General features: G+C 39.5%; 1 protein-coding gene across 14 annotated transcripts in view; it reads left to right on the top strand.

The window, feature by feature from the left end:
* SCMH1 (Scm polycomb group protein homolog 1) overlaps positions 1–26,772 on the top strand; it is a 217,333-nt gene that overhangs the window by 106,586 nt on the left and 83,975 nt on the right. For all 14 annotated transcript variants that reach the window (XR_015555782.1, XM_087446160.1, XM_087446171.1 and 11 more), the window contains 2 exons: positions 5,762–5,850; positions 10,806–11,049. Coding sequence is in view for 13 of the 14 variants with exons in the window: in XM_087446160.1 (XP_087302286.1) it covers positions 5,762–5,850; positions 10,806–11,049 (333 nt within the window). In the remaining variant the exon portion in view is untranslated. The remainder of the gene's footprint in view (positions 1–5,761; positions 5,851–10,805; positions 11,050–26,772) is intronic.

Raw genomic sequence — 26,772 nt, forward strand, 5'->3', positions numbered from 1 at the left:
AGTTCCTTTTCTGGGGTTTTGTCCTGTTCCCTTACTTGGAACATATTCCTTTGCCTCCTCATTTTTTTTTTTTTGGTGAGTAGATCAGCCCTGTGCTAACATCTGCCAATCCTCCTCTTTTTTTGCTGAGGAAGACTGGCCCTGGGCTAACATCCATGACCATCTTCCTCCACTTTATATAGGACGCCTGCCATAGCATGGCCTAACAAGTGGTGCATTGGTGCGCACCCGGGATCCGAACTGGTGAAACCCAGGCTGCTGCAGCAGAGCACGCACACTTAACCACTTACGCCACCGGGCCAGCCCCTGCCTCCTCATTTTGCCTCTTTCCCTGTGCTTGTGTCTATGTATTAGGTAGGTCGGCTACGTCTCCTGCTCTTGGAGAGGTTACCTTATATAAGTGATGCCTTAGGAGGCCTGGCAGTGTGCTTCCCTCTCCTCTCCAGTTGCAAATGTTCCAGGAGAGACCCCTGTGTGGGCTACGTGTGTGCTTCTGTGGTGGCGAGGTTGTTCTTCGCGTAGGTGCCCAGGGAGCCTGAGCTATGCCCCTGGCCATCTGTTGTAATGCTCAGCTGCTTGTAGTTGTTGTGGGCCCTTCAGTCTCTTTATCGGGTGTGGGGTGTCCCAGCACAGTTGGCTGCAAGGTCAGATAGCACATTCCTGTTGCTGTATTTCTATTAAGTGAGTAGGCCCCCAGCGTGGCAGGTTGTTAGGCTCAGGGGCTTGCAATTGCTATAAGCCTCTAGCCTTTAGGTCCCTTGTCAACTCTCTGAGGATTGCAGCTGGGTGGGGCTGGCCTCAGGCATGGGAGTACCCAATTATTTCTGGCTTTGGAAGGTGGGGCAAACCCCCATGTGGGTCTTTGAGAAGCACAAGTCTTCTGCAGCTGACAAGCCCCACCGCCTACAGGTCCACACACACAGTCAGCACAGTCCTGCCCTGTGCACGTCCCAGCCTCCTAAAGTGGACCCAGTCTCTCCAAGGTGGGAGTGCCACACTGTCTACCACCGCCCCACACTCTCCACCCACTCCTTGAACACAGCCTGCGCTGCAGAGGCAGACCTAGTCACCAGGCTGTGGAGAATTCAGGCAGCTCCCTTAGCAGCCCCACAAGTTGCCCAAAGGCTTGTTGTTGGGTGGGGCCAGTCCCTAGGGTGGGCTGCCTGCCCTGGCTGAGCTGGATTAAATCGGTCTCTAGTGGGTGGGGCAGACCCTGGGCTAGCAGGCCCCAGGGAGAACTCCAGTGGCGTCTGCCAGCATCTGTGTCAGCACGCCCACACCAGGTCACAACAACGGCCTCTGCCAATGTCCCAGTCCCTGGAGAGGTCTCGCCTCTCACCGAGATGCACTCAGAGCCTATTAGGTGAGTCTCTTTTCCCCAAAGGGCAGTGCATCTTTCTTTCTGCTGATTCTACATTGCTTTCTGAAATGGGTGAGTTTGTGCGTGGGCCCTTTAAGGGCAGGTTTTAATTTCTTTGTGAACCAGCTTTTCTGGGGGTACTCCCCAATGTTTTAGTAGCAGGCAAAGTCAGATATTATGCCACTCGTCTGGATTGTGCTGGATCCAAAAAATGTCTATAGCGGGAGTGCTCCCGGCTTAGGGCCCCGCTCCTCCAGGGAGGGCTGCGGACCTTTGGGCAGCTCCCGTGCGGCCGTGAGGCGCTGCGGCTTGTGAAGGTGGCATTTTTTTCTCTCCAGAAGGGAGTTTCTGCCTCTTCCACCTCAGTCAGGATTGTCGTTTGTTGCAGGAGGTCTTCATATCCAGCTTCAGTTCTCTCTCAGGGGTAATTTTTCCAAGAGTAGTTGTAAGTTGGCTGTGTCCGCGGGAGGAGGGTGAGTTCAGAGTCTGCTTACGCCACCATCTTGACTTTTCCCCTCTACTCCCACTTTTAGGGATTAGGATTTCTTACTCACCTGTCCTTGTCCTTGCAAGCACCTAGACCATTGTTTAATTTGAGAAAACCCTTAGATTATTGTTTTTATTCTTGTTCTCTTCTTTCTTTCTCAAATGTATGACCCCAACTCCTTTTACCAAGAGAGACAGTATGGTAGGACTGAGTGATGCAGTATTTGAAGACATTAATATGATGACTAATAAGGAATGCTTTGGAGACAGAGGAGTTGGGTTTAAATCTTGCCTCTGCTATTTACTAGCTTAGTAACCTTGGATATTTTACTTAATTTCTCTAACCTCAGTCTTTTCATCTTTAAAATAAAAACAATAGCCAGCATTTATCTAACACTTATTATATACCAGGCAGCGTTTTAAGTCCTTCACATGTATTAACCTATTTTAATCCTTAGAACAACCCATTAGTTACTATTCTTATCCCACTTTATTGTTGAGGAGACTAAAGCCAGAGAGAGGTTTTATAATTTGCCAAAAGTTACACACTGGGTAAGTGGCAGAGCTAGATTTCAATGGAGGCTGCTTGGCTCCAGAACCAGTGCTACTTTTCTCATATCTAATTCAGAGTTGTAGTAGTGCTTAAGTGAGATAACCCACTTAAAGTGCTTAGCACATGGAGCCTGGCACATAATATGTGCATAATAAATGTTTCCTTTAGGAGGCAGCGTAGTGTAGTGAAAGAGAACCAGATGAAAAGTCCTGGGGCTCCAGCCTGACTCTACAAGAGCAACTTACGTGGCTACGAACAAGTTTCTTAGCTTCTCTGGACTTCAGGTTTGTCATCTGTGATATAAAATCTTCGTACTGTATGGCCTCTGAGGTCCCTTTCAATGTTAAAATTCTATCTATGACTCCTCTATGGATACATTTGAATTTGGGGGGTGGGGGGGAATCTCACATCACCTTGGGGGTTTAATAAATTAGGGTTTAATAAATAATTAATTGTTAGATTAAATTTATTTTGTTGTTAACTCTCAGTGATTATTCATTGAATAAGAAACCTCAGTAATTCTTGGGTTGGTAACATTTCTGCTTTCTGCTTCTGCTCTTGAAGAAACTTGCTAGGAGATAGTGAAACATGAAGTTAACCATGAGGTCTGGACTAAGACTATCATATATTGGAATCTGTCTTCATCACTTACTGTCTTGGACAAACTACTTCTCTTGAGCTTCCATTTCATCACCTGTAAATGAGGGACAATAGTAGTACATACCCCATGGTATTATTTCAAATATCCAGTGAGAAATTGCATGTAAAGTATTTAATACATGATAAGCATTCAATACATTTTAGCTATTATAATATTATTATAAGGGTTCCCAGAGCTGAGGGGATTTTTTTTAGCTCTTCAAGTTCCAGATGAGATAGAAGCACCTCAGTAACCCATTTCTAAAGAATGGAACTGGGAATTACGTGGTGATGCACTCTAGTTGTTGGGACTTGAGGGCATAAATCTGAATTTTCTGATTGTGCAGTCATTCCTCCCTGTTCCTCTCTTTACCAAGGTGTAGGGAGCATTTCTCTAGAACAGTTGTACCTTGCTTTACCTTATCCATAGATGTAGTGAATCATTCTTGGCAAATCTGTTCTAAGTTTGGCTTGCTTTAGCCTTTCCCTGACCTAAGGAGAATTGTTTTCCGCACACACAGACCAGGCCTAAATTTCTGGAGAAATTTAATTTTTTTTTTCCCCGTGGTCAAAGGAAGAGTAGTAGTCAAGACTCTTTTGGCAATGAGTGCAGAAACCCAACTCAAACCAAGAGGAGGGAAAAAGGAGGAGGCAGGAATTATTGACTCATGTAACCGAGAGGTCTAAGGCCTGGTGTTGAATGTGTCTGGACACAGGGTTCCAAACACTCTCATGTTTCTCCATCTCTTGTTCTACCTTGGCTTTATTCTCAGTTATGTTTTCCATGTAGCAGTGCCACATCTACAAACGTCCTTATAGCTGTGATCTCAGAGAAAGAAAGACTCTCTCCTCTGACATGCATATCATTTCAGAAAACAGTTGACCCAACTTGGGACATACATGCACACTCTTGGTCTAGGGGAATCTGATGCTCTTATTTTTTTTTTTTTTTAAAGATTTTATTTATTCATTTTTTTCCCCCCAAAGCCCCAGTAGATAGTTGTATGTCATAGGTTCACATCCTTCTAGTTGCTGTACGCGGGACTCGGCCTCGCGCTGGACGGAGAAGCGGTGCCTTGGGGCGTGCCCGGGATCCGAACCCGGGCCGCCAGCATCAGAGCGCGCACACTTAACCGCTAAGCCACGGAGCCGGCCCATAATCTGATGCTCTTAAATGGCATTATTTTCCATTCCATAGCCAGGTAGGTAGAGCCATGTGACAGACATCCCCACCAAATCACATGGAATTTTTCCAAAGGGAGAAAAAGCTTGGCAAGCAAAAAACTAAGTGATAGCAGTTTTAGATTAAGTGATAGGAACATCCATATTGCTATTGCCATTGTTGATATGAATGAGCTGTCCCAAGAAATCTCCTGACCTTGGGAAGCTTGGCTTAACCTCGACAGCTGAGACTAGAAGTTTAAATCATATGGGGTGGTAACTCTCTTCTTATTTCCATTTTCTTCTCACTTCTCACCCCCCGCTTTAATTTAACTATAGTTATTACTTAGTACTTAATGTCAAAACTGATTCTTCCTTTTTCATTTTATCTGTACATTGATAGTTTAGTATAGTGGTTAAGAGTGTGGGCTCAAAGGTCAGATTGCCTGGGTTTCAATCCTGTCTTTGTCATTTGCTCACTTTGAAATCTTAAGCAGTTTACATTGCACCTCTTTTCTCATCTATAAAATGAAGATAATATCTACCTCACTGGGTTGTCTTGAGGATAAATTAGATAGTCAGTGGAAAGTGATTGGCATAGTGTCTAGCACACAGTAAAGTACTCAATAATATCAGATACTGTTGTTGTTACTTCCAGCTCGGCAGCTTTGGTGCAACCTATCTGTTCTTTTGTCAGGAGGGAAAGCTGATGTAGATTAGGAGACTATCAAAAAGCCCTAGGTCTCCAGATAGAGAGTTGAAGCCAAATTGAAGGAAGCACTTGGAGGTCTAACTGGAAGACCTAACTACGATAACAATCTTATTTTTACAATTTATTGATTAAATGGTACATTCTTATTGGCTTTTACTTGCTGAATGACATGGACAATTAACCTCTCTTGGCTTCTTTTTACTCTTTTGGAAAATGAGTATTTTTGGATAGGATGATTCCTTCCATCTTTATCATTGCCTGATCTTTAGTTATTTAAGTAAAATTGAATATCAAAAAGTGTTTTATACTCAGTGTATGTGTGTGTGAGAGAGAGAAAGCAAGAGTAAGAGAAATAGTGAGTTAGTTTTTATTGAGATCAACCAAAATGATTTACTTGTATATTGGGTTTATCAGTTGACATATTTAGTTTCTTCTTATGAGATTATTATATCCCCTTTTGCACTCTACTGTCTAGATCCTTTCTAAGTTTTTGTTAATCTTATCTCACATCTGTTTTGGATTTTTCAAGAAAAGCTTTTAAGACATTATGATGTATATTCTGTAATACTTGTCTTGGAGTCAGGAAGCTTGGTTGGGGACACTGTTCCACTACCTACTTTGCAACATTACCTTGGGTAAATTACGTTCCCTCTTATGTGCCTCATTTCCTCATCTGTCTAATGAGGCATTTCTTCTATTTAACCTTTAAGTCCTTTCCTAACAGTCTATGATTCTATAATTATCACAGCATAAGTTGTGGCAGGAGTAGCTGAATTCCAAAGGGAAAACTTGATGTCGCCATTCCCTTTGAAACATATTTTTTATCTGTTGCCCATTATGTTTGCTGCAGGATTTCGGCTGAATGCCTCCTCTTGGCCTATGTTCCTTTTGAAGACACTAAATGGAGCAGAGATGGCTCCCATCAAGATTTTCCACAAGGTACGGTGCCCTCAGATATCACCAGCTCCAGAGTGCTTAAGGTTGAATGCTTACATTCTTTCAATTAGTGAGCCTCTGATATCTACATTATATTTATGGCCTGAGGATGCCTTCTCAGAAACTAGTTCAGCAGAAGGATTTTTTAGTACCTTATGAAGCAGCAGTTATCCTGGAGGAATATTAGACTATAAGTTAGGATTCCTGGTTTTTGGGTCTCAGCTCTGCCAATAATAAGCTATGTCCTTTTGACCTCATCTGTAAAGTAGGTTTCTGTCTACCTCACAGAGTTGTTAAGAAGTTAAAATGTGTTTATTAGTAAAACATAGAAAATGTAATATAAATCTAAAGGAGTGATTCTTATTATAGATCTTGGAGTCCCATAAGGACCATGTGCTAAACAGAGAGAAAGGAAGGAGACTATTTTTTGTGTGCCTACAGTATGTTTGGGGTTTATATATACTGTCTCATTTAATACCCACAGTTATGTTTATGAAGCAGGAATTATTATTTCCATTTAAAAGTTAAGGAAACAAATACTTTTGAATAAGGAACTTGCCCAAGATCACATGGCTAGTAAGTGGTGGAACAGGGGTCCAAAACCTGTATTCATTCTTCCTTGTTTTCTCAAGGCATGAGGCAATCAGTCTGCTCTCAGTTGAATTCTTTGATGAGGTTAGAGTTACTGTAAAGGGGACTAAATTAAGGTTGCCTATGCTGCTATTTAAGTCTAAATCCTGAGAGCACTCTGGTTCTCAGAATATAGTGTATTGGGCAACTTAAAAACCCGTTCACTACAGAATATCTCAAAATGGTGGCAGGGGTGGGGTGGACCAACAAATATTCTTTTAAATGCTTTACTGAGCTTACTAGAAAGTAAGAAAACTCTCCAGAGGCCAAAATGAAGAAGGAAAACCAGAGTGTTAAGTGTATGTACTGAACCTTCAGGTGCCTTAAGGGACTTTGCCAGTCTTACTTTCAAGGATCATGTCTTTTAACAGCCACAGTAGGATAGATAATGAGGCCTTAGGCTCATGCAAAGCAGGGAAATGGACCTGAGATTGCCACATAAAAAAACCAGATCAGATCCCTCAAATGTTTACTCCTTGGTGAAAAGACTATTACATTGATGAGGAAGACTCTCTGCCTGTGCTCTGGGTAGGGATGAATGGAGTCATCTCCTCTAATAAAACAGTCTTCCTGCATGGAAGTCCAGGGTTCAGATATAGTACCTGTGTTATGTAGGAACTCCAAAGTTGTATGGGTATATTTTTGAGTGCCTGGCAGAAGCAAACCCAAAACCTCTCTAGCGAGTTTGGTTGCTTTCAACCCAGATGTCATAGAAGTCTCAAAAGTGAAGTACCACTGAAGATGAGTACTCAGTTCAGAACTACAGAGGCCTCAAAAACTCTCAGAACAAATCCAATGTGACAGGACATCAGGACACACAACAAACAGTAAGATTATAACCCAAGGACTTTCAGATAATAGAAATATCAGATAGAGATTGTAAATCAAGCATTTGAAAATGATTAAAGAATGAAAAGAAGGAATTTTAAAAATGAGAAAAGTACAAAACCCTACTTTTTAAAAGACAGATTTGAAAAAAGCAAATTGAATATATAGAAATGAAACTTAACCATTAAAATTAAAAATTAGTAGGTAGGTGTATAGGTAACTTAGACATAGATAAAGAATTAACTGAAAGACGTGTGTAAAGAATTTCCCTAGAATGTAGCACAGAGAGATTAAAAAAATGGAAAATATTAAAGAGAAGGGGGCCAGCCCCGTGGCTTAGTGGTTGAGTGCGCACGCTCTGCTACTGGTGGCCTGGGGTTTGGATCCCGGGCACGCACCGACGCACTGCTTCTCTGGCCATGCTGAGGCCGTGTCCCACATACAGCAACTAGAAGGATGTGCAGCTATGACATACAACTATCTACTGGGGCTTTGGGGGAAAAATAAATAAATTTAAAAAAAAAGAGAAGAGACAAGGAGAGCAGTATTAGAAGGTCCAGTAAATGCTGAACATGAAATCCAGAAATGTGAATTAGAAAAAGTAGAAAAGAGTCAATATTTGAAAAGATAATGACAGAATTTTCTGGAGTGTGTAATAAAGACAAATACACACCTTAAAACGTCATGGTATAACAAAAGTTAAAAGAAAAGATGTGAGCAAGTAATCACATAAAATACCCTCAAAAAGATTACAGTTCGGTTGACAGCACATTTCTTGACAGCAACAACATAAGCCAAAAGATAATAGAATAATATTTCACAGTACCAAGAAAAATGGTTGTCTACCTAAAATTTTATATCTAGTTACACTATTATTTCAGAGTGAATATAAAAATCAAGATATTTTCAAACAAACTAATACAAGTAGATACTAATATATCTCCTGAAAGAACAACTGAAGAATATATTTCAGGAAGAAGATAAGTGAACCCAGAAAGGAAGAATGAAATGCAAGCAGTGGTGAGGAAACATTGGTTAACATGTGGGTAAAACTAATCAAGCACTGTCTACAACTGTATAAGCCAGTTACAGTAACAAAAGTAATTAATTGGCAATATGACAATGTGGAACTAAATTATCAAACACCTATTAGCTCAGGAGTAGTTAAAATATTTTAAAGTTCTTGTATTGTTTGGGACTAGAGATAAAGATGAGTTTTAGACTTAATTATGTCAACTATACAATTACAATCTTTAGGAGAGCCACTAAAATACTAGAAATAGAACGGTTAACATCTGAATCAATGCAGGGGGAAAAAGGGGAAAAATTCAGTTGACTGTAACGGAGAAAAAAGAACTTTGAAAAGAGATGTAGGCAATATGATAATTGTAATAAATTTAAATACATCAGTTATTAGAAATGAGTTTAAACTCATCAGTTTAATCAGACATGGATTAGATTGTTTTTAAATCTAGCTACATGCTGTTTACAAGAGACTGCTAAAATATGACACAAAAATGTTGAAAGTAAAAGAATATAAAAGATATACCAGGCAAACCTTTATCAAAATAAAGCAGGTGTTAACTATACTGAAATTAGACAAAGGAGACATGGATGCTAAAAAGCATTAAAAAAGTCAGTTTAGTGATTAAAAAAATACAGTTCACCAAGAAAATAAAAGTTATACATCCTCCTAAAAAACATAGCCTCTAACTATAAAAAGCAAAATTTGACAGAATTACATGGAAAAATTGGAAAATCCACAATCACTCGGGGATATTTTAATACACATTTCTCAATAATTGATAAATCAAGCAGATGAGAAAATTGGTGTATCAGTCAGCATCAGCTAATCAGTATTAAATCAGTTGATCAATTTTTAAAAATCAGTTGCATTCCTATTTAACAGCAACAAATGTTTTGAAAAATGAAATTTTTAAAAGATACCGTTTATGATAGCAATAAAATTATAATATGCCTAGAAAAACAATGTAAAAAGCATGAGATATTTATAGAGGAAATTTTAAAAATCTATATTAAAAAAGAAATCCGCATTAAAAAATACTTAAAAAATAGAAAATACTGTAACATGTTTATGGATGAGAAGGCTCAATATCATACATACAAAGGTTATTTCTTTCCAAATTAATCTGTAAATTCATTGGCATTTCAGTCAAAATGCAAATAGGATTTTTCTGTGGAACCTGAAAAGCTGATTCTAAAATTCACGTGGAAGGTCAAGGAGAAAGAATAGCCAAAACAAAATTGAAGAATGGCGAAGTAGGGAGACTTTTTCTACCAGATATTCATTTACTAAGCCTGTGTTATTGGCACGGGATCAGACAGCAAGAGGGGAACAGAATAGAGTGTAAAATACTTTTTTGGAAACTTTGTCTATGCAACTACATTGCAAATCAGCACCCAAGAACTTTCCACACTGCTGGAGAGAGTGTACAGTGTTACAACCACTTTGGAGGGCAATATAACAATATTTAATAAAGCAGAAGATGTTTATATCTATCCTGTGACCTAGCAATTCTGCTCCCTAAAAAAGTGGAGAATGGTTGTTCTATGCAGAATGGAAAAAGTATGGGCTTTGAAGTAAAAGAGACTTAGGCTTGAGTTCCAACTCTGCCTTTCACCAGCTGTGTGGTTTTGAGCACTTAGTTCACCTCTCTAAATATACCCTAAAGAAACTCTCCCACGTGTGTACAAAGGATCAAGTGCAAGAATGGTCATTAAAACTCTTTTGAAATAGTAAACAATTGGAAACAACCTTAAATGTCCATCAAAAGAAAATGAATAAATTGTGATATCCACATATACTAGAATACTATTAGCAGTTAAAATGAACTGGAGCTAAATTTATCAATGTGGATAAATTTCAAAAATATAATGTTGGAAAAAAATAAGTTGTGGAATGATGTGTATAGTCATGCGTAGTTTAACGACAGGGGTACGTTCTGAGAAATGTGTTGTTAGGCGATTTCGTTGTGCGAACATCACAGAGTATACTTACACAAACCTAGATGCTATAGCCTACTACACACCTAGGCTATATCGTACTAATCTTATGGGACCACCGTCATATTTGAGATCCATCATTGACAGAGACTTCATTATGTGGTGCATGACTGTACAGTGTAAATACCATTTATATAAAATTTAAAAGTATGCAAAAAGATATGTACCTATATAGTAAAGTATAAAAACATGCATGGGAAATGGGATAAGGGAAGAGCACAAAGGGGGATTCAACTTTGTTACATTTTATTTCTTTAAAAAAAAAAAAGATCTGAAGTAAAGATGTCAAAATGTTAGGATTACAAAGTAATACTTTGGTGTACTTTGAGATCCATTTCAAAGAAAGACTAAATCTCCGCTGTAAATCTTATTATATAGCAGTCACTTTTTAATCATCCGAATGAGGTAGCAGTCTTCTGGCATATATAGCCTCTCTCTTTGCGTCTAGGTCTGTAATATTTCTGTTTCTCATCTAGGAACCACCATCACCTTCCCACAACTTCTTCAAAATGGGAATGAAGCTAGAAGCTGTGGACAGGAAGAACCCTCATTTCATTTGCCCAGCCACTATTGGGGAGGTGCGGGGCTCAGAAGTGCTTGTCACTTTTGATGGATGGCGAGGGGCCTTTGACTACTGGTGCCGCTTCGACTCCCGGGACATCTTCCCTGTGGGCTGGTGTTCCTTGACTGGAGACAACCTACAGCCACCTGGTACTAAAGGTAAAGGCCTACCTATGAGCTCTTGAATCAGAACCCAAGGTGATAAGGGAGATTACCTAGGTCTCTCATCATCAGCATATATTCATCAGTAAACCTCACTAGTAGGCAGAAGAGGAGCAAGAGCCAGCAACTTAGGTAAAAGCCAAGGTGTACCCAAAAGTAATCAGAAACAGTAAGAATAAAATGTCAAATAAAGCTAGATGTAGAGTTTGTGATAAAGTAAAAATTCCTTGCTCTACTAATGTCTTGGTTTATTCTCAGGCAACTTGCTTCTCATCTCCCTTAACTTTTGTTCCTAACCCATTTCAGAGTTTGAGTAGTATCATTCTCAAGGTGCACATCTTCCTCAGGTCTTAGGGGCTTTTTATGTGAGCTGGAGTAACATTGTGTTATAAAAATACTTGAGAAGCACTGTAGCAGAATGGAAAAAGCATGGGCTTTGAAGTAAGAGACTTAGGTTTGAGTTCCAGCTCTGCCTTTCACCAGCTGTGTGGCTTTGGGCACTTAGTTCACCTCTCTAAACCTCAAATTCCTCGTCTGTAAAAGAATACCTACTTCGTAAAGTTATTGTTAGAAATAAATGAGATTACATGGGTAAAATGCTTACATAATATCTGGCAAATACCAAGTGCTAAACAAATGTTTTATTGTATTACTGCTGCTATTATTATATACTATATTATATTTATTATAATTACTAAATACTACTACTATATAATATATAATATGCTATATTATCATTATTATAATGCTATTATTATAAAAGTAACCACTACCGATGGGAGAGTATATATAAAGTACTAGAATAGTATCACAGAGTAATTCAACAGTAAGTGATATTTCTAATGATGATGATGTTGGAGATCATCCAGGATAGAGTTTGAGATAGCTGCTCTTAATAAAGGAAATAATGTGAATCTCATCCCCCTAAGTCTAAAAATAGTGATGAATCTGAGGGAATAGAAAGTCACCCTTCCTATTGTCTGTGGATCGCTTTTCTGAACCTCTGTTGAATTCATTCATTCAATTAGCCAAATACTTATTGAGCACCTAATTGTGAGCCAGGCCGAGGATACAGTAGTTACAAAGACAGACAACATTCCTGCCCTCATGGCACTTCCATTCTGGTGGGATGAGATAGTTGGTAAATATTTAAATCAAGAAATAAACAAGGTGATTTCAGATAGACAGTTTCTCCTAAGGAAATAAAGAATGTTAAGAGAGTGACAGTGGAGGTGTGATTGTGAAGGGTGTTTTTTGTTTAACAGTTTTATTGAAATATAATTAAAGTAAAATAAATGGCTCATTTTTAAAGTATACAGTTTGAAAAGTTTAGAGCTATGTATGCATCCATGAAACCATTACCACAATCAAGATGATGAGCATATCCATCATCCCAAAAAGTTTCCTTGTTCCACTTTTTGGAGGAGGAGCTTCTTTAGATACACTTTCTTTTCAGGAAAATTTATCTGAAAAGGTGATATTTAAATTGAATGACGGGAAGGAGCCATTCAAGAAAAGACAGTTCCAGGGGGTTCGCAGGTTCAGATCCCGGGCGCGTATCTACCCACCACTTATCAAGCCATGCTGTGGCAGGCGTCCCACATATAAAGTGGAGGAAGATGGGCACAGATGTTAGCCCAGGGCCAATCTTCCTCAGCAAAAAGAGGAGGATTGGCAACAGATGTTAGCTCAGGGCTAATCTTCCTCACCAAAAAAATAGTAATAATAATAACAGTAATAATTTAAAAAAAAAAAGAAAAGAGAATTCCAGGTAGGCAGATGGGACATACATACAATGGTGCTGAGAATGACTGCTCAACTACAATGCACTGTTTGAGGGGGAAAGTGGCAAAGTCATGTAGAACCTTGTAAGCCAGAGTGAGAATTTGGATTTTATTCTAAACATAGTGGGGAATCATTAGAGGGTACTATGCAGGGGAGTGACATAATCTGGTTTACTTTTAAAAAATCACTTATATCCAGAATATAAAAGAACACTTACAACTCAACAATAAAAAAGACAAATAACCCAGTTAAAAAATGGGTAAAGGATTTGAATAGATATTTCTCCAGAGAAGATACACAAATGGCCAATAAGCATTTGGAAAAGATGCTCAACATCGTTAGTCATTAGGGAAATGCAAATCGAAACCACAATGAGCTATCACTTCACATCCATACAGGGTATGGCTATAATCAAAAGACAGACAATAATGAGTGTTGGTGAGAATGCTGGAGAAATTGGAACTCTCATACATTGCTAGTAAGATTGTAAAATGCTGCAGCCACTTTGGAAACAGTTTGGAAGTTACTCAAAATATTAAACATAGAGTTACCTGTGACCCAGCAATTCCATTCATGGGTATATACCTAAAAGAATAGAAAACGTACATCTATACAAAAACATATCGTGAATGCTCATGGCAGCATTACTCATAATAGCCAAAAAGTTGAAATAACCCAAATGTTCATCATCTGATGAATAGATAAGTAAAATGTCGTATACCCATAGGAAATACTATTTGGCAATAAAAAGGAATGAAGTACTGATATATGCTACAACATAGAGGTACCTTAAAAACATGCTAAGTGAAAAAAGCCAGTCACAAAAGACCACACATTGTATGACTGCATTTATGTCCAGAGTAAGCAGAAACATAGAGGCAAAAGTAGATTAGTGGTTGTCAGGGGCTGGGGGAGAGGGGAAATGGGAAGTGACTGCTAATGGGTATGGGGTTTCTTTTGGGGATGATGAATATGTTCTAAATTAAATAGTGACGATGTTTGCACAACTCTTTGAGTCTACTAAAAATGCTGAATTGTACACTTTAAAAGGGTGAATTTTATGGTATGTAAATTATATGTCAATCAATCTTTTATTTAAAGAATCACTTGTGCTGCTCTATGGAGAATGGGTTGTGCCATGTTAACTCTGGACAAGGAAGAGATGGGGGTTGTTTGGATTAGGTTGGTGGCACTGAGGTGGAAAGAACTTGAGATGGGGGGTAGGTGGGTAGAGAGAGACACTTCTTGCCTCAGGAAAGTGCTGCTCCTCTGTATGCTTCCAGAAACAAATGCCCCGGGGTCGGTATGAGAAATCCATTGGCATCCCTCTGCAAGCCCTGTCAGATACTATCTCTGTGGAAGCAGCCAGAAGAGAAGTGCCTTGGAAGTGGTAGTAGAGTCATTTTCATTAACTTGAGACTAAAACAGGATAAGCCTTGGTGCTCCAGGCTATATTCAGTTAGTAGCTTGATTTTCTCACTTTCTTGCCTAGAGAACTCGGTTATTTTGATTGGCAAATCTGTTATAGCAGTTAGGCATTTCTCAAGAGCCAGAAGAGCTAAGAGTCTTTGTGTCCAGGAATTGCTGGACATGCATTCGTTTCTGACTGCACACCATGCTGATAAGAAGTATGACTCACTATGTGGTTGATGCTTCCAGAGGTGTTTGCTAACTGTTTTCATCTCCTCTTCTGTGTCTCTCTGGAGGTCTTAGATTTTTAACAGAATATGACCAGAAGGACCAGGCTCAGAAGGTAGAGAGAGACCTTATTCCAGTTGGCATTTCCAGACCAGGTCCTTCGGTCATCTTTCCAGAAGCCAGGTTGTTTCCCCCCACAACTGCCTCCTCCCCCACCTCATACCCTCAGTAGGTTCTGTAATGTAGCTTTCAGTAATAGCAGAACTTCAGCCATCTCAGTGTCCTGGCTAAGGAGCAAGTGATACAGTGTGGAAAAAATGTGGTTACTCAATTCATTTCACAAAACAAGATGTTCTCTGTGTGTAAGCCTGTTCTCTTTCTAATCATACTGTCTCCTTCTTCCTTCCTACCTTCTGATCATTAGCGTGCAGATGTTAAAAAATTTGAAGTAATCATGAGATGGTTTCTTGCGCGCAGTAAGTAGGAAAAAATACCAATATTCATTTAATATTCTTTTACACGTGTTATTTCATTTTGTCTTCCTGGTAACTCTGAACTAGGTATAATTATTTTCAGAGACATTTTGTTTATGAGAAAAGTGAAGTTCAGAGGATTAAGTGACTTGGTTCTGTTGATACCTGAGTCTAGAGGGAGAAGACAGAGAGATCTTTTAGTAGGGCCAGCTGTCAGGGCCATCACTTTGAGCCATATTGCCTTTACATGGCTCCCCTCTACTCTCCCCATTCTCCTTTGGGTTCTCTTCAAAGCTTCGTTTGAGACCCTGGATTTTGGCTTCCAGATCCTGATATGAATAGGAGAGAAGCAATGTAGTGTAATATCAGAGCATTGAACTGGGATCTCGTCTCAACTGGACCACAGATTTGTTTTATGTCTTTGAGCAAGTCATTCCTAATGTGAGAAGTTGAACTAGATGATCCTTAAGGGCCCTTCCATCTCTGTAATACTATATAGGTTCCTAATCTAGGGGGTGGATAACAAGTGACTCCTGTAACTGTCTCCTGCTTGATTCCAGATCCATCAGCTCACCTACCACCTAGCTCTGCCCCCGACACATGTGGGGCTTTGCCTTTCTAAGGGGACTCATGTGTGCCAGCTGTTTCTCCTTTGCTAAGCCAGTAGTACTCTTTTTAGCTCCTGAACTCCTGGGCCAAGCCAACTCTGATGGGTAGCAAATTACCAAGCTTACAACCAATCCAGGGTACTTGGTTATAAAAGGCAGAAGCTTTTTTTTTAAACTCATCACTTTTTTTGTGTGACTTAAAACTGAAACAGGGGCGCTTCGTTTTTAGGTTTAGAAGACCAGATAAAGAGTTCTTTCCACTTGGCATGACTATAATGCTAATTAGGCCTTTAGCCATTATAATAATCCACTTAACTCCCCCCTGCTCTGATTTCAGGCTGGGCAAGCAGGTTTCAGATTATAGTTTAGCTGCTTATGTAATTTTACAACAGGAAAAGAACATGAGAGCCAAGCTACTTCATATTTATATTTTTATTATAAATTAATATATTGCTGTTCTGGATTGTATATCAGTCTCTTGTGACTTCATATAATGTAAACTGGGTTTGGCTGCTCTTTATATACTGATACAAATATGAGAGTCCAACAGTAGAGCTGCCCTTGAGCACACCTGTTAGAGTAAATGGTCAGCCAGGCCTCCTTTACCCTTTCAGTCTACCCTTTCTACCTGTGGCACGGTACAAGGAAAAACCTTCCAAATCTGACTCAATGCTGTGGTTGACATGCAGGAATATTACCCTAGTATGGAGCGTAAGAATTTGATGCTTAAAAACAAAACTTTCAGGATGTTTCTTTTTTTTTTCTGTGAAACATTTAAAAAGTGCTTCCCATACTTTATTGATGGTCTCATCCTGTTGTAAAACTACATAGGAAACTATACTGTAATCACTTAGGGATTCTGGGTCAGAAAGAGATTGGTTAAATTGCAGTCCTAAACTACATAGGGAAGAACCAGGGTAGAGGCAAGAATAACACAACTAAAGCTGACCTGTAGGTCATAGCATGTAGGTCAAGGGTGGACTGATTTTCTTTAGCCGTTCATCCATTCATTCAAATTCTAACTATCTAGTCACAACTAAGTGCTACTATTGGGTTAGTTGATGGAGATTCTGCCTTTAGAGTTTACAGTTTTGTGAGCATACAGACCAACAGAGAATTACAACTTCGGAGTAATAAAGTGTAGAAGGCCCCTTAACCTAGATGGGAAGTTGGAGATCAGGGAAGGCTTCCAAATGAAGTGACATCTAAGCTGAAACCTGAAGAATGGGAAGGGAGAGAAAGAGTTCTAGCTAGTAGTTGACAAAGATGGGTGGAGGCCTGAGATTTTAAAAAAAAGTGTGATGGAGGAATTCAAAAACGTTTGAATGACTAGACTGTAGGGTGTAAGGAGAAGAATGGAAAGAGAAAAGGCTGGAGAGGAAGGAGAGGAAATACACAGCTTCCTTATAGACCATTTTAAGTATCTGGGTCTTTACCCTAAGAGCAATAAGAACCATTGAGTGGGCTTTAATTAATGAGGTTACAGGTCAGACTTGTGTTTTACAACGACCATTCTGGTAGCAGTGAAAGGATGGGTGGCTTCCAGAAGCTGGAGGCAGAGATGTCAGTTAACAAGCTGTTATAATATTCCAGGTGAGAAAGAAAATTGAGGCAGTGACATTGTGGTGAAAAGAGTAAGATTGGGGGGCATATTCTTTCAATAAAGAGGCCAAAATGTGAATTTTTAAAGTTTATTTTAACACTTACAGCAACTATTTTACGCAACAGTTACCCCTGCAACATGTAAAATAATGCTAGTTTTTCCAGTATAATGATGAGGGAGCGAAAATTCTTCTTTCTGCCCTATTTAAAAAGTTAGCATTCACAGGGCCGGCTCCATGGCGTAGCGGTTAAGTGCGCGCGCTCCGCTACTGGTGGCCCGGGTTCGGATCCCGGGTGCACACTGACGCACTGCTTGTCAGGCCATGCTGTGGCAGTGTCCCACATAAAGTGGAGGAAGATGGGCGCAGATGTTAGCTCAGGGCCAGTCTTCCTCAGCAAAAAGAGGAGGATTGGCATGGATGTTAGCTCAGGGCTGATCTTCCTCACAAAAAAAAAAGTTAGCATTCATTTCTACCTGGAGTCCTTGTTAAATGGAACTAATTTATTAACTTCACCTATATCCCCAGCACTTGGCACATAGTAGTTATTCAGTAATATTTGTTGAGTGAAATAGATCATGCTATATTTCCTGATTTCATTTATATTCATCGTTAAAGCCATTATTTACTTAATTACAAAAGTGAGAATGTACAATTTTAGCAACAGATTAGAAGTCATTTAAACTAATGTTCTAAAATCTCAAAATTTTTTAAATTTTGAAAACGTTATGGCCAAAAATAAGAATGGCAAGGGGCACTCATCTCCAGAAAGGCTCATCTCCAAACCCATATTCTCCTGCCACTCTGTCACTAAACGTGTACGCCTCTACCCCGGGACCCCCTGCCCTTCCACCCAACTTCTTTTTCTACTAAGTCACAACAAGCAGGTGAATTTCCTCTCTGCAGGAAGCTTCTAGTGACCAGTATGCCCCTCTTGTCTCCTGAGAAGGTGTGTTCACTAGCCGTGTCAGAAAAGGTATGGACACATTGGTTAGTAAGTGAAACAAATTCTTTGATGCCCTTAAGGAGGACAGTTATTTGGCTGTTTTCTCTTTTACCCTCTCATATACACTAGTTCCAGGCCTCGCCTTTATGTAGTATAGCATTTCCTCCCTCTCTACACACACACACACACACACCATCTATCCAACAATTGTAGAGTAGCCTCATGTTAGCTGTGCTAGGCTCAATGGAGGTTATAGAGAAGTGCCTACTTCCCAGGTTGATTGATTGATTTAAATGAGAAAATGGGTGTGCAGGTGGGTGCATAGCACCATGTAGCACATAGTAGATTCCCACTATATGTCTGTTATATCTGTGTTACGATGCCTAGACATCCCAAGGAAAGGGAGCTGCACACAGAGGCATTTAAGTGCTCAATTTGGGTCAGAAAAAATAAATATATCTATTTATTTTATTTGTGCAGTGAGCCAGTTGTCCCATAACTGGTTTTCTCTTGATTGTATGCTTATGGTACACAAATAGAAATACGAATTTGGGGAAATGAAATGAGTGTCACTAGATTATGAAGCAGAGGATCTGAGTTCTCTTACTGATTCTAATTATATCTGCCCAAGAGACAGGAAAATCCTGTTTCATGCCTCTCTTCCAGCTTTCTTAAGCTGCCCCTTTGCTCTGCCCAGTTCTCTCTCCTGACTTCACCAGCCACAGATGCCTGAGAATGGTAGCAATTTTTTGGCGTGTCTAATGAAACAACTGGCATCTCTCAAACTCCTGGAAATAGTGAGAAATGATTAGGCAGTTCATATACTTGACCACACCTGCTGTTTTCTTGGGAATACTTAGACCCATGTAGTTTTCTTTGGCAAGCTTTTATTGTAACACCTTCTGTGTGCCAGCATCAGTACATATCAACTTGCAAAATCTCTTACTTTAAATAAGTGTATATGGTTCTTAGCCTGCCCTGGTGGTCTAGTTGGTTAAAACTCACGCTCTTACGGCTGCGGCCCAGGTTTGTTTCCTGGTCAGGGAACTGCACCACCTGTCTGTTCATTGTCTTATTGTGGCAGCTGCATGTTGCTGTAATGCTGAAAGCTATGCCACTGGTATTTCAAGTACCAGCAGGGTCACCCATGGTGGACAGGTTTCAACAGAGCCTCTAGACTAAGACAGACTAGGAAGAAAGACCTGGCCACCCACTTCTGGAAAAATTGGCCATGGGAATCCTGTGACTAGCAGCAGAGCATTGTCTGGTGTAGCACCGGAAGGTGAGAGGATGGTGCAAAAAGACCAGGTAGGATTCTGCTCTGCTGTACACGGGGTCACTAGGAGTCGGAATTGACTCCACGGCACTACCAATAAATGTGGTTCTTAGGAAAGTCACATTGGAAACCAGTGATAACTCTAAGTTATTACATTTTTTCCTCTGAATTCCCTAGATGATTTTTTGAGAAAATATTACAGTTATAAAGGAGAATTTCTGAATCTCAATAATGACTTACCAGAAGAAAAACAAAACATAAACAATCATGTATACCAATAAGATGAGAGAAACTTGGCAAACTCTTAAACAGATCAAAGAAAAACAGAAGATTATGAGGGTGATACGGCAAGAAGACAGTTTGTAAGCTTTTTAGATGTATTGTCTTATGCTAAGGAAACCTGAAATGTGTTCATGTGACTGTGTGGCTGACTAGCAGGTACTTCATCCCCATGTGCTTTCATGCCACCTCTCTGAGTGCCCCAGGCTTGACCAGACACATTAGCAGACCATCTTCTGAGAAGACATAGCCCTCCACTTGCTGAAATTGCTCCTGAATCCTCTTACCACTTGCCCCTGACAGCTAAGTTCAGTCACTCCCTTGAGTTTCATTAATATGAGGCTTCTAAGTTAGCTTGTGGTCCCATCGTGCATTTTATCATCCTTCCGTTTCCCCCACTGTCTACAGATTTATCAGCCTAAAAAGTCCCCAGGAAAACGGGAGATGTCGTTATAGTTGCGGAGATCCTCTATCCGTGCTGTAGGAATAAGAATCAAGAGGGAAAGAAGGAGCTAGGTATGGAGAACCGAAAGTGTTAACTGAGTTAGATAGGAGCAGGAGGCAATCCATGCTTTATTAAGTGAACTGGAATTTAGAGGAGTCAAGTTTCAGCCTTGGCATCAGCCCAGCTGGCAGCACATAGCTGAACTCAGCCAAGTTGAGCAAAGCTAATAAAGAACACATCCTCTAAACTACTATGCTAAGGCCACTGATACACTGCCGTGAATGAAAACAAGATCCTAGTCCAGGAAACTGATAAACCAAATGGGTTTCCCCCTGTTCTTTTTTTCTTTTCCACTGTTCCTGTTCTATGTCATGTAGACACACATGCACACACACATACACAAGCTGAATCTATTTCCAATTCCATATGCTGTGTGGTTGCTGCAGAGAAGAGAGATCTGATAATTAATTCCTTTGGGCAGCTAAGACTCCTAACTAAGGATTATTGGAGAAACAGAAGTCAGCAGTAGTACCCTGATGCCCTTCATTATTAGAACTAGTCATGTTTAGTTCTTTATCTTTCTTCCTTTATTGGGATACACTCTTGTTTTGTTTATTGGTTTCAGGGTAACATAGCGGAAAGAGCATGGACTTTGGAGATGCAAAGATGTAGGTTCAAATCCTAGCTTTGGCTGTGTATTCTTTGGCAAGTCTTTTTAACCTCTCTGAGTTCAGTTTCTCCATCTTTAAAATATCCAAGAATAATAGTTGTCTGGGGAAAAGGCACTTGTGTGATTGAGTTGCAAGTTGAAGTAGCCACTTTTTCATGGAACATCATCTTTACTTCAATGAACAACTGACGTGGATATTTGGAAGACACTTTCTCCAAAATTAAGTGAGCTGGTCTCTTCAAGGAAGACAACCTATAAACATTTGCTGTAAATGATAAATTTAAACCTTCAAGCGAAAATTAGAATTTTGGAGAACTTGTATCTACCAGCATGAGCTTAACATCTTCCCATATATAAAGACTTTAGAGTCACTCTTGACCATGTTCTTTTCCCATCTAGAAGTTACTTTGGTTAAGAGTCAATTAGTTGCCTTAATAATAAATATGAGATGTCAGGAAAGTAAAAAGTCATAGAATCCTAGAATCTCAGGGTTAGAGGAAATCTCAGAAGTCATCAAATTCAATCTCCCACCTAATCCAGAACTCACCTTGAGAGCATCCCCTATAAATACTCATCTGGCCGTTACTTAAATTCTTCCAGAGACAGGGAGATTGTAAGCTTCCAAAGGAGCACCTTTCTTCCATTTGTGATAGCTCTAATGGCTAAAAATGTTTGTTTTGTTTTTTATTTTGAGCTGAAATCTGCTTTCCTCCAGTATCTATCCTTTGGCTCCATTTAATTTTGTTTCTTGTTTCACTTGAAACCTTTTGAGATAGCTCTTGATACTGTTGTTCCTCCAGATGTTTGTTCTTCAGATATTTCTGAGATTGGATAGTTTATAAGCTCCTCATCAGCTTGGAGTCTCTTCTTGATCCATTTCAGTTTACAGTGTTGTGCCTAGAGTGCACTCCACACATCAAGTATGGTCTAACTAGTGCAGAATGGAAAGGCATTCTCACTTCCCTTCACAGGGGACTTCCCTTAAAAGTATCGTGACCTAACTTGTTGAAGATAGGGGATTGCGTTTTTCTATTTTTATATTCTCAAATGGTCACAGTAGATGCTTAATGTTACCCCTTATCTAGTCTCAGTACAAGGTGAACCAAACTTCAGGACATAATCGCCATGTTAGATTAGGTAAGGGGATTTTCTGGGAGTTTTTTTTTTTTTTAAACTGAGGGGGTAAGGGTGGTAATTCACAAGATTTGGAAAATGCTTTTACAGTTCTCTTCTATCACAATACCCAGGTTTTGATAAACCTAGTATTTTCCTCAGTAAAACTTTTTGTCAGGTAAGAGAATTCCTCCTCTTTCCCCATGATGTCTTTTCTTCATTCAAATCAATAGGGATCATATAGTATCTGCCCTATAGAAACATGGAAGCCTCCCTTAGAACTGAATTCACTCACACACAGGGACAATAATCAGAGTATACTGTAGAGCCAGTCTTATCTGGAACTTTCTGTAGAAAACAGTGTAGGTCAAAAAAATAGGTTTAGCCTTTTATGTATCTGCTATTTAGTACTATGTTAAACTAATTACCTTTTATAATGTTGTTTAGGATGTTTAATGAGCACCATTTTAATAAGAAAGGAAGTTAACATTTACTGAGCCCATACAGGGTCCAAAATATGGTGGCAGACACTTTGATACATTATCTCAGTGAATCTCACAAACCCCCTTTGGGGTTTATAGTATTTAACCTTGTTTTACGTATGAAGAAACAGGCTCAGAAAGTTTGCCAGGTAGAATAAGAACTAGGTCATTTCAGACACAATGCTTATTGTATCCACATCCTCAAACTTTATCTCAGTTAAACTCATTGTAACCCTTAGCTCAAAGAGATTAAGTAACTTGCAAGGATTTGGACCTAGCTCCATGAGTTTCTGACTTCACAATCCATGTTCTTTCTCCTGTACCACGCTTTGCTTCTCTATCCTTCAAAGGAGGTTTAGAGATAACCATTAGGTAAATGTTTGAGATAATTGTGAATAAGATCAAGTGAGTTAATGAATATTAAAGTTTTGCTTATTGGTTTCAGGGTAACCTCTCAAATTCTCACAATTTGAGAATTGTGAAGTGTGATTCTCATGTGAGAGGTTTCCATCAGTGATTTTGGAAATGCGTAGTGAAATCTACGAGACACTTCAGGGTCCTTTTTTACCCTAGCGGCTGGGGGTTAGGGTAACTTTGACATGTGTGTTCAGAGTAGAATGAGAAGGATCAAGAGTGGGAGATAGATCCTTCAAAGCACTAATAAGTAGTTACTGTACACCTGGGCAAGAGAAGTCAGTTTTCTAGGCCAGTCCCTACCAGCTCTTCAGCCATAGAATATAATAGCTCCCACAGGAGAAGTCATTCATAATTGAGTAGAGCCACCTGTTTATATAGTTATGCAACCAACTATGCCAACTGAGATATTCCTAGGAAATTTAACTTTCATGGAAAGAAAAGGGGTTGGAAAAGCCATCTAGGGGCACGGGGTAGAACCCCCCCCAAGGATATTTTGAGTGCATGCAACTTTCTCTGTCCTTTCTTCCCACTCCTGGGATAGCTACTGGCAGTCTGTCTCTCTGCTTTGTACCACCTGGAAGCCCATTTGGATAGGAGCTTATGGTACCTCTCTGGTTACTTTGTACTTTTTAGTGGCAATGTATCACCACAGTTTTTTTTCTTTTTTCTTTTATTTGTTGATATGTGTTTTTGTTTTCAGAATTACATTAACATATCTCAAATAAAATATTCTCATCTTGACGATCAAACTTGGCAGCAGCAAACCCCCAACCCCATCAAAACGAACAAAAAAAGTGTTAATTTTATTTTCCATGTTGAGGAGTAATTGGATTTTCTTTATCTTGTCTTTCCCAGTAACATCTGTTGACCTGCACTTGGCTTTCAGTGTAATATATGATGCTAAAAATTGAAAATTGAGTAAATCCATTCAAAAATACTTATGGAGTTCCTGCTGTATATTAGCCAGTATGCTAGGTATGCAGGGAATATAATTTTATTAGGGGAGATGAGATATAGATGAATAGAATATAAGGTAGAAACAATTGTTGCTGATTTGACTTTCTTCTGCATCCTATTTAGATTTGAGTATTTTTTAGAACCATAGAATTCTCACAGAACTTTCAAAATGGAAGGATCTTTTTAGAGATTTACTAGCTATGTGACTTTGAACAGTTATTTAACCCTCTCTTAGCCTTAGTTTCTAATTAGAGGCAATAATAGTTCCTACTCACAGGGTTGTTGCAAGGAGTTAAATGAGTTCATGTATTAGAACAGCAGCTGGTCCGTACTAAGCTCTCAAAAAATATGAGTCATTTTCTATTAATTCTGTTATTTTATAAATTAGGAAATTGAGGCCCAGTAAGAGTAAGTTACTTCATCAAGTTTTGTTTGGGTTAGCCATCAGATGATATATGTTGTTTGTATGATGATAAGTAAGGTGAATCTTTCATGGGTAGTAGTAAAAAGTTTAAGTTTGTGTGTATTACAAAAGCAGGTGCTTATAAAATAGTTGTCAAAAATAGCATGAAATGTTTGAGTTACCAGAAATATATAAAATTCAAAATAATACCACACAAATTGAATAGGTGAAAAGAGGGAAGATTGAGGAAGGCTTCTTGGGATTTGTGGCGTTTGCTGAAGGATGCGTAGAATTGGTAGGCAACTGGAGAAGCAATAGCAAAGTACATTCCAGGGGGACTAACAGGTGCAAGGCACAAGCTAAGAAAAAAAAAAAATGATTCTGAAAGCTGAAACAGAGCGAATGTCAGAAAACTAAAATCAGACAAGGTAAGAAAATAAGCAGGGCCTGTTCAATGGGACTTTGCCCAGAAGGTAAGAAGAGACTATTGAAGGGTTTTAACGAAAAGAGTAACATGATCGTATTTGTATTTTAGATAGATCCTTATGACCTGTTAGATAAGGAATAGAGATAATGATTGGGGGGGGTGGTAAGTTGGAGGCAGGGAAACTAGTTAGTTGGCCATTTCAGTAATTAAGGCAAGAGATGATGAGGATATGATTTAAGGTAGTGGCAGGTGGGGTTGGAGAGAAAGAAATTAATTTGAGACATTCAAGGGACAATTGCCCTGGGAAAAGCCATGTTCTTTTTTGAGCCACATTCCTTTACACTTTCACTGCCAAAGAGTCTTAGAGATAAGACACTGGGGAAACCATGGACTTCATGTCAAACTGTTACCCAGCCTACCGACCCCATAAGACTTGAACCGCAGCCCTGCTCAGAACAAGCCTAACACATTCTCACTAAATAAATAGAATAAATGCTGAGTTGGAGGTAGACCATGTTATCAACACAATATGCCAGAACTGAGCATAGGCAGGTAACTAGGAAACTAAATCTGAAATCAGTCAACAGAGTTGCAAATCAAGAAGACCAGTTGTCCAGATGAATTTGTGATGAAAGATATAATTTCTCCTAACCTTAAAGGTTACTCTGAGCTAGCTTCTGACAGGCTAACTTGATTTTTAGACATACCCTTCATTTCAAGGACACTAAAAGAACTACTGTATGTCCATTATTTTAACTAAGGTATACTTAGCCTTTTGTATACTTAGACATATTGCAGCTTGCCAAAGTTGAAGCAGAATTGAAGATTCCCAGAGTGATTAAAAACTAGCATGTAAAGAAATGGCATTTCTTTGAACTAGGTTAAAAGGCCAGAAATTGCTGCTAATGTGTGCAGCTCCTACAGCAGCTGGTCCTGGCTACTGCCCAAATTATCCCTTGTGAAGTGGAAAGCATTAGAATGGTTTCGTACTACTTATTGGAATGAGCAAAAAAGAGGGTTAGGGAGAGGCAAGACACTGGGCTGTCTGTACACTTCAGAGTCTCAAGTGGGCCCACTTTAATCTTAGGACAGGATGCCCATTGGCTGTATCTTCTACTAGAACAGTGATTCAGGGTCCCAGAACCATCAGGATCACAAGGATTGTTCTGCCATAAGTGCCCCTTGGCTGCTTTTCTCTTTTCCTTTCTCCTTCTAACCCTTCCCAACCTACTCTGCTCTTCCACCTCCCACAGAGCAGCACAGTAGCAGAAAGTCGACTTGAGTCAGAAGGCAAAGAGGCTAATGTTTATTGAGTACTATGTAGCCAGCCCTGTAGTGGTCCCATCATGTGTTATTTCATGTAATCTTGACAATAACCTGTCAACTCAAATTTGCCTGTTATTTTATCTCAGAATGAGTTTATTCGGGAATAGCCAGAAGAATTGCAATTTGGGATGTGCATGCTGTGACAAACCATAGGCAAATCCAGCAAACGAAGAAGGGGAGCTGCTTTTATAGAGAAAAAAGGGGCTGGAGGGGCTGTTCTAACCAAAAATCGATAGGGGAAAAATAACAGTTCAGGGCAGCAGTGGCTTCTCATTGGCTGAGCTGCAGCATTTCTCACTGGCTGAGCTGTTGCTGGGTAGAGAGAGAAATCTTTCTTCAGTAGTAAAGTAGTTTTACTTCCTGTCCAAGGTGCAAACGTCTGACTCTTCCTGTTTGGTGTAATTGAAGATGTATAATTGGGCATGAGAGCTCCCTCTACAGGCCTTTCAACTCCAGTTTAGTTAAGATTTCTTTTATTCATTTCCACAAACTCATTAGGTTAAGTACTGCTATCTGTTTTACAAATGAAGGACCAGAGTGCAAAGAAATGAAGTAACTTCCTCACAATCACACATCACGTTCAAATGTCCATGGTTACAGCTCCAGCTTTGCCATTAACTTACTGGGAGATCTTAATCAAGTATTTTTTCTCTATAGTCTTTAGTTTTTCCATCTATTAAAAAAAAGTGATTAAACTAGATATGTAAGGTCCCTTCCAAATTTTGATATTCTAAGGCTCTGTTTTGGGTAAATCATCTAGTTAGTAATTGGAATGAGGCATAAGACGTTAATGTCCATTTGTTCATATAATTGCTTTTGTTGTTGGAGCTAGTCTGTTCATCTGAGCTTCCCACCTTCCTCCTCTCCTTTGCCA

The sequence above is a fragment of the Ceratotherium simum genome, chromosome 22, assembly GCF_057802395.1.
Source record: "Ceratotherium simum simum isolate JZ-2026a chromosome 22, ASM5780239v1, whole genome shotgun sequence".
NCBI classification, from domain to species: Eukaryota; Metazoa; Chordata; class Mammalia; order Perissodactyla; family Rhinocerotidae; genus Ceratotherium; species Ceratotherium simum.